General features: G+C 36.7%; 2 protein-coding genes across 3 annotated transcripts in view; one reads left to right on the forward strand and one right to left on the reverse strand.

The window, feature by feature from the left end:
* Positions 1-453: 453 nt before the first annotated feature.
* On the reverse strand, positions 454-11061 carry LOC110452345 (E3 ubiquitin-protein ligase RGLG5-like). Of its 2 annotated transcripts, none has more exons than XM_021500818.1 (6): positions 10906-11061; positions 9678-10052; positions 8149-8249; positions 3601-3717; positions 2847-2978; positions 454-2082 (listed from the first exon to the last, which is right to left on the reverse strand). In XM_021500818.1, the coding sequence occupies exons 2-6, from the start codon at positions 9979-9981 to the stop codon at positions 1774-1776; spliced, it is 963 nt and encodes a 320-aa protein (XP_021356493.1). In that variant the 5' UTR covers positions 9982-10052; positions 10906-11061; the 3' UTR covers positions 454-1773. The 2 variants fall into 2 exon arrangements, with proteins under 2 accessions (XP_021356493.1, XP_021356482.1); XM_021500807.1 differs by lacking the exon at positions 8149-8249 and adding an exon at positions 6734-6834 and having other exon boundaries at positions 10906-11059.
* A 96-nt stretch (positions 11062-11157) lies between these two features.
* LOC110452354 overlaps positions 11158-15640 on the forward strand; it is a 7707-nt gene continuing 3224 nt past the window's right edge. The window contains exons 1-2 of the mRNA XM_021500831.1: positions 11158-11296; positions 14368-14483. Of these exons, the coding sequence (XP_021356506.1) occupies positions 11206-11296; positions 14368-14483 (207 nt within the window). The 5' untranslated portion in view covers positions 11158-11205. The remainder of the gene's footprint in view (positions 11297-14367; positions 14484-15640) is intronic.

Genomic DNA, 15640 nt, shown 5'->3' on the forward strand with positions numbered 1-15640 from the left:
CAAAGGATTCGTACAGATGTCGTTTAAAGACTTCGTCGGTCAGGCCACCTCGGGGTTTGATTCCAATCACCTTAGAATGATTTCAAGAAACTTGAGCACAAATCCGCCAAACTTACAGATGTCGTTTGGAGGTGTTTTGAAGGTATCACATTAGGCTAAGTGACGTCAATTATTCCTTTCACCACTGTAGACCACAATGGTCCAAATTAATGCATGGGTGATTTTACTGAAGTTACATACGGGTGAAATTGTTAAGGGTAACCTCAATATCTTACAGATCTAGAAAACATTTCAGAAGAGGATCATTGAACTTGTGTTTTTGCTCTCTAAACCCTTATCGCCATCCCTATTGTGCCGACTGTTCTTAATTCCCGATTGATATTGTAAGTGTGTCGGTAAGTTGGAGTTAGCTCCCCTTCATCACTTTGTGTCAGTTCACAACCCAACAAATAATAAGAAATCAAATTTATTTCATTAAACATATTTTTCATATAACAGATATCACAGGTAAAGGTGAAGTATGTATACAAAATCTTTGGGATTATTTTAAGGCATTTTAAACTTTATAACAAAATAAGTATACATACTCTACTCACTGTGCAGAGAGCGTAAGTGAGCTAACCCCTCAGTAATAAGAACTGATAGGGATCTGAAACATGGTAACAAGAATTGGTCTGATAATTGGGAGGGATCTGAAACATGGTAACAAGATTGGTCTGATAATTGGGAGAGATCTGAAGCATGATAATTAAATGTATTTATATATTTCAAATGCAGAGTTAATGAAAATCTTTAATACATAAAGTACTTTATGATTAGATTGAGACTGACACCAATGTATAGTCCCCCATGCAGGCGGAGCAACACTGGACAAAACTGTCTGGGGATGATTTTTGATTTTTCCGAAACATTACCATCCTGACCTTCCACTATTTTTTAGCCTCAAAAATTTCTTGTTGTATATTGGACTTTTTAGTCTCAGCTCCTCATAAATTCATCGTTAAGAGTTTGAATTGTGTTGCAGGATAACTCATGATAAAATGAAAGCAAATCCTTGCAATGTACAAAAAGTTGATTTATCAACATCATGTATGAACAACATCTATAAATTCTACACTATTACCAGTAAGTGACAAATGGAGATAAAAAAATTCAATGAAAAATAGATACATTATCTCATACATAATGTATATCATGTAATATTTCCAGTACGGATCGCCTTTTGATTGACAAATGATGGGAAATTGATAATTAATACCAAAAAAGACTTGTAAGGATGATTTTAGGATACGTCCATTACCACAGTGACCAAAACAATAGTGAATTATACTGTACATCGTAGTGTTTCATACAAACAGACCGCCCCCTCTCCCCTCCCCTCCCCCCCCCCTTAATTTTGTTCGGGTATAACTGCAGCAGAACTGGGCCAACCTTCGGCCCATCAGGAAGCACTGTTAGTTACACTGGCTGTATTGTGTTCTGCTAGTTATGAATTTCTCTTTAGAAATGTTTGATTAAATTTTTCGCCATGTTCGTCAAACAAACTTTCCGATTCCTAGTTACAGTTATTTACAGTGGTACAAGGATCCTAAATTAATATGAAATGTAGCAAACTCTCATTCACACGACAGTCACACGACAGTCACACAGCAGTCACACGACAGCCATACGGCAGTCACACAACAGTCACACAGAAGTCATACAGCAGTCGAAAAAGGCAGTTATGTCTGTTCCACAGCAGTCATACAAAGAAGTTCAAGTTATACAAACAGATTAGAAATTGAGCAGCCCATTTTTCTGTATGAGTTTGTATTGGTCAGGTATCTCCATCAAAGCATGGAGTGCAAACGCTGCTTGGGGATTTCTAGATGAGGTCATCACATTGTTAAATTCTACAAACTGGAAGTTATCAAACTTCCTGTTTGGAATTTTATCATCAAATTCTTTCATGACATCCCACGGTCCATCACCAACACCGACCATCACGATTGAAAGTGGCCATCTTGAAGCTTCGACGATCGCATTGATTGTGTCTTGTTCATTGGTCACCTGACCATCGGCTACGATTACCAGGATGTGGTACTGTAATGAAAATAAACATAAAACAACGTTAGAAAATGCATCCTTTTTTTTCAAAACACAACAATTAATTGATAGTATCATCAGGTCATCAATTTATGAAACAGACATTTACTAGTGTAGACCTTGCAGCTGTCACTGTACAATGTACATTTTGATGAATCCATAACATCACCTGATAATGTGTCAATATTTTTTTTCAATTTTTGCTCATTAACTCCTTCACCCCTGAAGACACATTGGAACTCTTCCAATTCAAAGGTTGGAATAGTCTATTATGAAATTTCAGGGGTGAATGAGTGAAGGTCTCACATATACTGATGAATTTCACTTAAGTAAACAAACTTTTATGAAATTTCCATTGGGGAGATGAGGCGTGCTCAAACCTTAAATCAAACTTTAAAACATTAATAAAATGTGTGTGTATGCCCTTAGGGACAAAACAACACTTTCACATGGCTGATTTTGATCTATTCTTTCGATTGAAATCATCAAATCTTAAAAAAATAGGAATAGTGTACCAGATTCACTGGTGATAAAGATCAATTTTAAAAAAAATCTTGAAAATGTTAGTGCATGCTTGAGCATTCAAGCATACATGTATGTTACACCACTGAAATGTTCGCTCAAGGTATCCTTTAAAATTATTATAATGTAGTCAGAATAATTAAATTGTAGCTTAACATGTGGAAACAGCAACCAGGAATTAACGGCACGCTTGTTGCGTGTAATTTCATGTATACTCTCAAATCCCCAAACATACTCACTGATTTAGTTTTCTTCACGATGTCGATGGCTTGTCGTATGAGGGGAGCAAAGTTTGTTGGGCCACTCATCCGGACGTTTGGTGTTATTTGGTTGTAAGCTTCCAGTACATCATGGAAACCATTGCAATATCCCTAAAGGTCAAAAGTCAAAGGTCATAGTTCAAACAAAAGTATATAATATAAGAGTAAATAAACTTTTAACATTTTTTTTTTTTTTTTTTTTATCACATTGGAGTTATGCCATTATGATATGACATGAAATTAAGGTACTTTGAGATCATTCCGGGATATGAATGGGGAAAAGCGGGGGACCAAAATCACAAATGGTCTCCTTTTGACAAAACTGTTATTTTTTTTTATTTTTCCCCCCATAATTTTGATGTATTGTGTGTGTAACACTGAAGCTGCAAATAATAAAAATGGCCGGAAAAGTAGCAAACAGTTGACAAGTAGGTCACTGTGACCTTGTTATATATTGACTTAATCATGTCAACAATTCTTACTTTTTGTGTGTTTAAAATACATATTAGAACCATGCAATAATCTTACCAAATTATATTTATAAGTATCTTAACCAAGATGAGCATATACAAAAAATAATACTTATCGATGATAGCCACCAGAAGGCACCCCTCTTTAATTTGTTTCACATTAACAAAACAAAATACTCTTGAAATTTGTGAAACAAAACATCACCATTTTCTTAATAAAGTGTGCTGAAACAATTTAGCATTGGATATAATGTTTCACTTACTTCGCTTCTAAAAGGGAATACTCCATGGCCTTTGGTGGAAACGTCACCGAATCCAAACGCGGGGATGATTCCGTCGTCGTCAAATGGCTCCAGTGTCTCTCCGAGAATACAGATGACCTTTAAGAGTTAAAGACGCACTGATGAGTTCTAAGTACTGCAAACATTATCACATTGAAGGATGAACATCATGCGGTCTGTTTTATACCATTACATTTTTTTCTTTTTTTTTAACATGAAAAATTAATAGGTGATAAAACAATCTGCTAAAATTATCTAAGTTACAGGAAAGTATGTTATTTTCATTCCCAAAGGTGAAACACCAAAGTACCATTGAAGAAAATGCATGAAAATTTGTTATTGAACCAATTAAACATTTCCTTATACTGATCAAAAGAAATGCATAAATGTGAATCAGTTTAAATATCCAAATTCCAAAACCGGTTGAATCAGGTTAGTTTAGGTACAAGGAAGGAGGTCAGTTTTGCAACGTTTTAATTTACATTGTTTTTCTTATGGATAAATAATCTTTTTCCTAATGAAGAAACATTTATAATCCATCTATCCTAAGGGTAATACTGTACTAAATTAAAATATAAGTACAGAAAAGATTATTAAGGATCCCAACACCACTAGCAAAAACTGAAACTATGCATTTGAAACTTACATTTCCGGCATGACTATAGCTCTGATAAATCACTTTTGAAACGAAAATTATACCTTGTGGGACTTTTAGGAAAAAAATTAGAGACGAAATAACACAAGAAAATAATCAACAATAGAACTCTTGTTTATCATAGGAATGCAGCATATATAGCTAACTAGGATTCGAACGTAGAACCTCAAATTGCTATACTATTCCTCTTACCGAAAGAGCTACATGCACAGGTGCTATATTATGTATATATATATACTTAACTAATAACTATATACATGTATTGTATATATATACACACATCAGATTACTATTAGTGTGTCCAGCACCTGTGGCTACATGTACCCAATCAATGAAAGTGTTCTGGACCATCTGTGCTGCAGTTACACACAAAGGGAAGTTAAGGGGACACTACTGTTTTTATATCAAAATTACAGTGCAATGGGGCAGGGATCCTTAAGGAAGTTAAGGGGAGACTACTGTTTATACAAAAATTACAGTGCAACGGGGCAGGGATCCTTAAGGAAGTTAAGGGGAGGTTACTGTTTATACCAAAACTACATTGCAATGGGGCAGGAATCCTTAGGGAAGTTAAGGGGAGGTTACTGTTTATACAAAAACTACAGTGCAATAATGGGGCAGGGATCCTTAAGGAAGTTAAGGGGAGACTACTGTTTATACAAAAATTACAGTGCAATGGGGCAGGGATCCTTAAGGAAGTTAAGGGGAGGTTACTGTTTATACCAAAACTACAGTGCAATGGGGCAGGAATCCTTAAGGAAGTTACGGGGAGGTTACTGTTTATACAAAAACTACAGTGCAATGGGGCAGGGATCCTTAAGGAAGTTAAGGGGAGGTTACTGTTTATACCAAAACTACAGTGCAATGGGGCAGGAATCCTTAGGGAAGTTACGGGGAGGTTACTGTTTATACAAAAACTACAGTGCAATGGGGCAGGAATCCTTAGGGAAGTTACGGGGAGGTTACTGTTTATACAAAAACTACAGTGCAATGGGGCAGGAATCCTTAGGGAAGTTAGGGGGAGGATACTGTTTATACCAAAACTACAGTGCAATGGGACAGGGATCCTTAAGGAAGTTAAGGGGAGGTTACTGTTTATACCAAAACTACAGTGCAATGGGGCAGGAATCCTTATGGAAGTTAAGGGGAGGATACTGTTTATACCAAAACTACAGTGCAATGGGACAGGGATCCTTAAGGAAGGAAAGGGGAGGCTCCTGTTTATACAAAAACTACAGTGCAATGGGGCAGGAATCCTTAGGGAAGTTAAGGGGAGGATACTGTTTATACCAAAACTACAGTGCAATGGGACAGGGATTCTTAAGGGATAAATAGCACAAACATTACAATACCAGTACAGAAAAGATGCTTTATAGGAGATAAGGAACAGAATAGTGATTGAAGGTTATAATACAATGACTGGAAATATTAGTTGAAAATCTTTTAGAATAATATATATATAGCTGTCTAAAGCGGCCTCTGGAAATTTGATATGTTATTTCTAATTAACCATCAATCATATAATGAAAATCATCAGAATATGTGAATTTAAATGCATACACTTGGCGCTAAAGATCAGTAATTAACAGATTTTATAGTTAATGGATTTGTAAAGGATAATTTGAATGATAAAAGGCAAATTTTTAACCAATCAATTTTCGATTATAATCGATCATCATCACTAGTATGAATGAGTGTAGAGCGTACTTTTGTTATGTTTGTTATAAACTGTTAAATATTGTCAAGATGCTGCATTAAAAAATGCAATCACAAAGCACTACTCTCCAATAATCATTGTCATAAAATGTATACTTTTAAGTGGATTTTTTATTTTATTTCAAACAATGATATGAAATACAGATTTAATTTTAAATTTAAACTCAAACTACATCCTCAGATAATGCTGTTTCCAGTTCAAAATTAATGATATGTAATGATTTGAAAAGATTAACCATCAATATAGTTATACATAGATTATTTCCGGGACAGTCTAATATTCATCCTTCCCCAGAAGAATCCCTATTTGTCCTGTGAGTGCTCATTTAGCTATGCACAGTGGAATGACCATGTACAGTACAGTAGTACCTCGTTAAAATGCCCCTTGTTTCATTTTCTACCTCCTTTACCGCCAACATATTACAATGGCCCTTAATTTTTCTCATTGTCTTATTTTGTCTTTATACATTTCGCCAAACCCCTTTATAATGCCAAAAATTCTCTGGACAAATGGTGGCATTATAATGGGGTTTTACTGTAGAAAGTATCTAATACATGTACATGTATTCACTGTACTTAATATTTGCCTTTGTGATTAATTGACCTTCATAATGAAAGACAAACAAATGACACAATTTCAACTGAAGCTCAGCAGTGATTTAGATAAACAGAAAGCTATAGCAAACATTTTCTTTTTATAACATTTAAGAAATCTATATAAGAAAGTGTCAAAACTGTTCTCACCTGCTGATATGGGTTCATGAACATTGGTCCAATGTCGTGGAGATTTCTACCACCAAATGTCCTTTGACCTGAGTGCATATTACTGACCGTGTAGTCTATGCCTGTGGAGGTCAAAGGGACAAAGGTCAAAAGTTTGTCTAATTACTAATTATTATACATGGTGTGTCAAACTGTAATTATTAGACTATTGACATGGACTATGTCATTTCGGGCTGAATGCTTTTGTTCATGCTGAGCAGCGCCGAGAACAAATGGTTTGCATTTGTATAGACATGTACATGTATCTCTAACTTAAGCAGCGGTATTAAAATCATAGCTCTAGGTCCAATCAATTTTATTTTATTTTCAAATTTCAGATATGTTATTTTGGAATTTTACATCACCAGAAATTGCAAAATAAGATATATGATTTCAAATCAGATCAAAACGATCAGACCTAGAGCTACAGTTACCACATCTAACTAACAACTACATGTATAACAGTGATAGATTCTATTCTCCATTGACCATTCATCAGGTCAAATCTTTTTAGGGAAACGTCTGCTGATCACGAGGGTCTTATGATGTTGAGGCCACCTTCAGAGGTTGAGTTAGAAGCAAAAAATACAAAGCAGAACATGAAACAGATCTACGCTAGCTAGCATGTACGTATTAAAAGGACTTCATTACCTGCACAATATATGAACTAGCCAACCTGAATGTTCCATATATATATCTAAATGGAAACCTCAAATTAAAAGCAAATGAAAAAGGTTTCACGACCAACATTTAAAAAAAAAAATGCAGCTAACAAGGATACAAAAATATAATAAGATGGTCCTAAAAAAAGTTACATTGACAAGGTTCAGCCAAAGGTTTTTAAGTCTTTTTGAGGTGCAGTCGCAAGTACGGCGTGAAATAATTAAAGTGAACTTTGGCTCGTATATATATACGAGAACACAAGTCCAATGTTTGTGGTTTTGTGTGCTGATATTCAAATTGCACATTCAGGTCATCTTAAGTTTTCAAACTCTTAAGTACTCATGATGAAGTCCCTTTGATTATGATTGAATAGCAATTAGAATTAGAAACATGCAAAACTATTATAACAGCCAGGGTGTGATCAAGATATGTTTGTGACATGGGTGTGCATGCCAATCAAAAGGTAGTGATTTACTTAATAGCTTCCATCAGCACTTGGCTGTTTCCTTCACCTTCACTTTAAATCTGCTCTCAGGGTCAGTAATACAATATTAAATTCGGTTGATCCGACCTTTTTCTTAGTTTTTGCAGGGAAAATATTCCAAAACATGAATCTGGCAATGAATTTTATACCTCTCCTATATCAAGCCTGGCTGTTACCATAGTTTATCTAATAAACATGCCTGTTAGTAAATATATGAGCATGCAACAAACACTTGAAACACTAGGCGTACTCTCTGATAGGGATTAGGTGTTCCCGAGCGAGTGTCATGCAAGGATCGGCCTCCGAAAGATAGTATGCCTTGCTGCAAATTGCTGGCTGTGTAATCAACACCTACAAACCAGATTAGTAATTAAATAACTAAGAAAACAAACACCTTAGTTAAAATACCAGAATATATTTACATTTGTACTGCAACCCATTTTATTGACACATGGTTTACTTATGACGTCATTTTGACGTTTAACCTTGTTCAATGAGAGTCTTGTAGCTTCGCTTTGAATAACATGGAGTTTACTTATGATGTCATAGATTAACATTGTTCAATGAGAGTCTTGTCGCTTCGCTTTGAATAACATGGATAATGCCCCTACGTCAAACGCTAAAATGACTACGGTTAACTATTGGCGCCAATTTTATTTAAATTGGCCTGTTCCGCCTATGTTGTTTAAAGGACGACACATATATACAAAACACAATAAATAAATAAATTATTCAAGACCAAATGAATAAAATTAAACAATTGTTCTATAGCAATAGTGTAAATATTTGGATTGAACTGCGTTTTTTTTATGCCGGTATGAAAATTTAAAAAAATGCCTTTCAATCCCTATATATTCTGAACAGTTGCTAAAACCTGTCTAAACTGAAAAGCATCATTTGGAATGAGCAGGGTTTTGGATTACCCAGGTTCAAATTGAAATGAAAACAGGAATTTTATAGTGACACTAATTATAAGATGGTGTTCAGTTTACACAAGGTTCTAGATTAAATGGGGCTTGCTTTTAGACAGCTAGCTGAAATTGAATTTGCATAGTGTACATTTTCTACATCAGGAATTATGCTTGATCAATCTAAAAAAATATATGCAGAAACAAGGCAAAATATTGCAAGCAATCCATACATGTAGTTCCCAACCTAAGGACAAACTTCTGTTTCAACAGAGTTCTGCGAGACAGTACATGATACGCCCGTCAGATGTAGAATGAGCAGTTTGCCACAAAGGGCCATAAGTGCATAGATTTTGGAGAGATAATATATAAGCATCGAATCTTATCAAGCTTGTCCGAGCTTTCATGGCAATGAACCTTCCTACCAAGTTTGAAATTAATCCATTCAAAATTACTCAAGTTATTGAGCGGAAACTGTTTCGGCAATTCTACAAAGGGCCATAACTCTGTAAATAACCAGCGAATAATTTTGCTTATCCCAAGCTTTCATAGAAATGAACCTTCTTACGAAGTTTGAAATGAATCTATTCAAAATTACTGAAGTTATTGAACGGAAACTGTTTCGGCAATTCTACAAAAGGCCATAAATCCGTAAATAACCAGCGTATAATTCTGGTTATCGAACTTGTCCGAGCTGTCATAGCAATGAACCTTCCTATGAAGTTTGAAATTAATCCATTTAAAATTACTCAAGTTATTGAGCGGAAACTGTTTCGGTGGATATTTTAAAAGAGGGATGGGTCAACTGTTTCATTAGCACCAGTGTACATAGATATATTGTTGTGATTTAGGATCAGATTTTGATATTTACCAAATATGAGATTGCAGGATTCCAATCCAGCTTTTCTTATCGCAGCCTGGACCTCCTCCAGCGTGCTGAACTTGTCCAGGATCGCATCATAGCTACTACTACCACCAAACATATTGAAAATGCTGTTGTTCTGGAGCTGACTGAGGTCTGGGTAGAGCTTATTCTGAGCACCTGTCGTTGTGGAACCACATGTCGCAGTGGGTCGTGAAGATGGGGATGACTTTTTACTGTTATTACTGCCCCCACAGTAATTCCACAGTACATACAAAATCACACAAAATATTATCACACTGATTATTTCCATCGTTGACTCAGTACCTGTCAGTAATTCTTTATGTTTGATTTCTCAGGAGATCTTTGTATAACACTGGTTATCTGAAAATAAACAGTAAATATATTTATAAGTTTTCATGAAATTCATAACACGTCTTAGATCATACACATCCCTGGTTCATAGACATTTTTAGATTGAACATAATTGACTTGAAAAAATAATAGCTGAATAAACTGATGACACATACAGGTATCTGAGTAAATTAATCTAACAACTTACTTAGCCCGAGTTTCCTCTGGCCCTTAACACCAGACTTAGACATTTTGGCATATATAGCTATCTGTTGTGGGGCCAGAGGACACTGCTATATGAAAACATGGAATTTAACCCATTCACCCCTGATGACACATTTGAACTCTCCCAATTGAAAGGTTGAAATGGTTCATTATGTGATTTCAGGGGTGAATGAGTTAACAACTTACTAATTGACAACATATATATATATATATATATATATATGGTAATTTTGGCTGTATACATAATCTTCATTTATTTTACAACAGCTATGAAACAAGTAAAAGCTCTACCAACTTACATACCCGGTGAAACTGATCTAGTTGGTCTGGGTGTCAATTTAACTTAACAATTTGAATAGACAAGATGATTTTTTATATCTTAATATTTCTCTGTGATTTTGTTAGATAGTAACAACACAATAGGCAATTTGCCTACTGTAATGTTTTTATATGTTCTGTCGTAAGTTTCCGATTAGTTTATTTACGACGAAACTATGTTTCTTTTAATTTGTTTGCTGTCGTCAATTTCTTCCCAGTGAAAAAGGGTTCTGACAAGTTGAAGTTCTGTTTCCGGAAGTTAAACAGGCCCTAATCTATTACAAATTATAGCCCTGTAAAACCTAAATCACTTCTCAGCTTCAGACATTTGAAAACTTACCTCTTATTCAATGCGTATCCAGTGAACAGACGAAACAAAGTTAATGAAGAATCATCGAATTGAAGGTGAAATATATACCTAACGTTTGAGTCATTTATGGCTGCGATTGCAGCATCAAGTTATATTTACAATCAGTGTCACTGTGATGCTATTTCGTGACTCGTGCGTTTCCAATGCTAAGAAACGTCTTACTAACCATGATCAAAATCGTTTCGGGATCTTTCGGACTTGATCATATGTAAACCAGAAAAGGAAAGTAGACCACGTGGACGTGTTAGGATAAGAACACGTCAGCCTAAAATGTCAAAACTCTTTTGGTTTAGGAACATCGCAAATTTTGTGTTTCGAGGTTGTAGTAAAGCTCAACATGACATGTTTAACACAATTACAAGTAAGTATTAATTTCCTCAAGAAAGTGACAATCAAATAACAGAAGAACATGAAACTCATTCCAAAAACAACACTATATATAATACAAACATCCGATTACATCCATTACTGGTAAAATCACATAGGTTTTGCTGTGTTTATTTGGTTTAGTGTCCAATATTTACCATATATCTATGTGTTATACTCCACATAGACAGGATGGCTTAATGCCTTCATGCATGACTTCAAATGGCTTCAAACTGTCCATTTACAAAAAACACTTCTAACTCCCATACTTTAAAAAAAAATCCCTTTCACTATCTTTTCTCTTGGCCTAGCACCCACTATCACATGACATGTTCTTCAAATAGATGAAGGTGATCATTACTATGTAGATGTAGATTTAGAATATGATCATCTCATGGCATCGTTGATTTGTATACAGGTATTATACATATTACCCTACAACATTTAGACAGCGTTCATCATGGTATGAATGCCATGATCGGCATGATTGTTGACGTCATAAATGTTACGTTGGATACCACTTCGTTAACTCTCACTGGACGCATGGCTGTTCCATTCATAAAACAAGCATATACATTGTACAATAAATACATTATTCAAAATAAATCCTGAACAGTACATGTGTAGCAGAACTGGACTGGGTCAATCGTCAGCGACCAGGTAAAGCTCAATTGATAGAGCGCCAATCTAGTTCGGAGGGTCCTTGGTTCCAACCCCGGTCTGACTGTTGCATTTCTTATTCTCCTGTGTCGAGCTTGCCAACCCTTGTTTCAAGCACTGGGTCAATTCATACTAATATTAATGCCGGCCTCCTCTGCCCCGTCTGGCAATGCAATATATAACAAGAGGCCCAGAGGGCCTGTATCGCTCACCTGAATATATGTTTAAAATACAAAATTGAGTCCCCTTGACCCAAGGATGCTCCAGACTAAGTTAGGATGCAATCCCTTAATCCCTATGGTAGAAGAAAGATTTTAAAAGTTTTACCTCTATTTCTCCTACTGGGCCCCACCTCTCTGCCTCTAGGGGGGTCAGACACACCGTTTATACAAAATTGGTTACCCTTCACTCAAGGGTACTTCATACCAAATTTTGACAAAATCCTGCCATTGAAGGATTTGCTATGTTTCCCCTATATGGCCCCTCCCTTCTGCCCCCAGGGGGGGGGGGGGGCACTCACTGTTTATACGAAATTAAGTCCCTTTTGCCCAAGGTAGCTCCAGACTAAATTAGGATAATATCCCTTAATCCCTATGGTAGAAGAAGGATTATAAAGGTTTTACCTGTGTTTCCATTTCCCCTATTGCCCCCCCCNGGACCAACATTTGTTGAATTGCCATTGGAGGTAATTCAATTTAGGTTAGCATTATCAGTATTGGATAGCGGTTTGATGGTATGCACATATAAGCCCTGACTGACCCCCCGGGGCTATTGGGTGGGGCCAAAAAGGGTTGAATTGACTGAAATTTCAGAAATCTTCTTCTCAAGACTCAGATATGGTAGAATCAAACACTCTTCATAGATGGAAGGGTCTTAAGGTTTATGATCCTAGGGTCTCACGTTTACCCCCTGGGGAAGGAGGGTGGGGGGGGGGCAAAATTTATTATGGTTGATAATGGCAAATGATACTTTGAATATTACATGTTAATAACTTGATTGGAATTATAACCCTGAGTTGACAGTTTGATACGTTGAACATTTTGAGCCAGCCCTACCCCCAAGGGCTTTAGGGTGGGGCCCAAAGGAGTCAGTGTGCTAAAATTTCTTCATTTTCCTTGTTTAGAATCAGAGGTGCTAGTTTCAAATACTTTTTAGTCTTAAATCTGTATGCTAGATATTGAATAAGGTGGTTTTATTGTTTTTTTGTCACTGAATAATATTTCTGTTTGTGTTAAAAACAAAATCAACTCTCTGTATAAATATATCAGGTGATCGTTAAGGACCATGGGCCTCTTGTTTTAAGTTAAAACCTAAATTGAAGCACATTGTCTTGTACCTTTTCCCATTTTGATCAATTCTAGAAATATTTCACTTTATTGAATGACAACGTATGTAAATTGTATTTTGGTGCTGCATTTCAATACTTTTTATATCTAATATGTCTTGTAAGAATCTGGTAAATCCCAATGTATCAAGTCACCTCTTGGCTGTATTATAACTAACAATTCCTTATTCCTGGTAGATCTGATAACTCATGGCAAGCCAATGTGATGACATCTATGAAGACTTTGTGAGTAAATAATGAGGACATCAACACTGCAGTCTAAATGAATGCCCCGAGCAGCATTGCTAGGTGTATATTGCTCCCGCCTGCAGTACATAAGTAATAGTGATTCCCATCTCTCTTCCCATTTGTGTGTCTAGCACTGTTACTAGTGATTGACCCATGTCACATATTCTGTCTCTCCTCATATCCAGTTGGATGCTATGATACGATATGCCTTCCATTTAGCTTCTATGACACAGCAGTCTCAATGCTCACAATTAAAGTAACCGCCTACCAATACATCTAACCTCTTCTGGCAGACACCGAACCCTCACTTGCTGTTGTTCTGCCAGAAGCTGGTACTTGAGTGTTTTTTTTCTCTCTAATTCAATTCCTCCATTCTGTTCTGCTTTGAAAGTTGGGATGACGGCACATGCAGAGTTTAAGGTGTTGAAGTTCCCTGTGGTAGCCAGGAATTAAATTCATCAGATGACAACAGTCGCCATTTTGCATTCTCCTGTATGCCAGCTCTCACATACAAATATATTCATTTATTTACAAGACATTCCACTTTAAATTTAAATAGACAGTGTAATATACACACAAATGACTTAAAAACTTGAGAGTAAAGGGAATAGTACATACAAAGCTATCAAAACACACAAGTTACCTCCCCTAAACAATCCGCATGTTACACCATACAACTAATGCTTTTATCTTTTCCATGCAATTATTAATTTGTTCATACATTTTAAGCAACGTCATAAATATGACAGCTATTTTAGACTTATTACCATACAGATGAAAACCCTGCATTTTGTTTTCTTTTTTTTCTGGTATTTCTTGTTTTCTATTTGCAGACAGACAGGTGCATGCAACTTGTTTGGTTCAAGCTGTGATAAGAGATACACTGCAAAGTAGTGATGATCTGAATTCAGAATCTCAACCACAGGAAAAAAACAATAGCAGCAAGAAGGTATTTTCTTTAAGCATTGTGTGCCTCAGATAGATAATTTAACAATCAAGGGGTTGTCATAAGGTAGGCAGGGTAGTCTAGTGGTAGGACGCCGGCCCGTCACAGAGGGGTTGCGGGTTTGACTCTCGTCACTGCACTGTGTTGTAACTTTCAGCAAGATACTTTACTCCGCTTGTTCCAGTCTACTCAGCTGTAAATGAGTACGTGGTTGGGTAGTGCTAGAATTGTAGAATGCTAGCTGTGAGCGCCGAAATGGCAGCACTGGCTGTATGCTCCCCGGGGAGTTGAGAAATATATTGGCTGGTTGCAAAGGCCATATAACCACGGATAATCATTTGTGAACGGCTTTGAGACGACCTACGAACAAGGTTGTGATAAAGCTGTATATAAGAACCTCAAATTATTATCATTTATTATTAGCTCACCTGGTCCGAAGGACCAAGGTGAGCTTATGCCATACCGTTGCGTCCGTCGTCCGTCCGGCCGTCCGGCCGTCAACAATTTCTTTAAATGTCTTCTTCCTCTTAACCACTGATTGGAATTTAACTAAATTTGACTGGAAGCATCCCTAGGTGGTGGGGATTCAAAATTGTACAAATGATGGGGCTGACCCCCCAGGGGGCTGAGGGGCAGGGCTAAAAGGGGTCAATTTGGCTATATTGCTTTAAGCGACTTCTTCTCTGGAACTAAAATGTGGATATCAACCATATTTGACTAGAAGCATCCCTAGGTGGTGGGGATTCAAAATTGTACAAATGATGGGGCTGACCCACCAGGGGGCTGAGGGGCGGGGCAAAAAGAGGGCAATTTGGCTATACTGCTTTAAGCGACTTCTTCTCTGGAACTAAGAGATGGATATCAACCATATTTGACTGGAAGCATTATAAGGTGGTGGAGATTCAAAATTGTACAAATAATTGGGCTAACCCCCCAGGGGGCTGAGGGGCGGGGCCGAAAAGGGTTATTTGGCTATATTGCTTTAAGCGACTTCTTCTGTAGAACTATGCCATGGATATTGATCATATTTGGTCGAAAACATTCATGGGAGGCAGGGATTCAAAATTGTACAAATGGTGGGGCTGACCCCCCGGGCTAAGGGGTGGGGCCAAAAAAGTGTATTACTTGGAAATAGTTGAGATCCCCACCATATAACCATG

This window comes from Mizuhopecten yessoensis, unplaced genomic scaffold, assembly GCF_002113885.1.
Source record: "Mizuhopecten yessoensis strain PY_sf001 unplaced genomic scaffold, ASM211388v2 scaffold739, whole genome shotgun sequence".
Classification (NCBI taxonomy): Eukaryota; Metazoa; Mollusca; class Bivalvia; order Pectinida; family Pectinidae; genus Mizuhopecten; species Mizuhopecten yessoensis.

Bases quoted from the DNA above. Each gene is read 5' to 3' on its own strand.
- LOC110452345 (XM_021500818.1), bottom strand. From the start codon at position 9,981: ATGGAAATAATCAGTGTGATAATATTTTGTGTGATTTTGTATGTACTG. The intron at 8,250-9,677 runs GTAAATATCAAA...TCTGGTTTGTAG, and splicing joins ATCCTGCAATCTCATATTTG to GTGTTGATTACACAGCCAGC. The intron at 2,083-2,846 runs GTGAGTATGTTT...TTTTCATTACAG, and splicing joins TCGTGAAGAAAACTAAATCA to TACCACATCCTGGTAATCGT.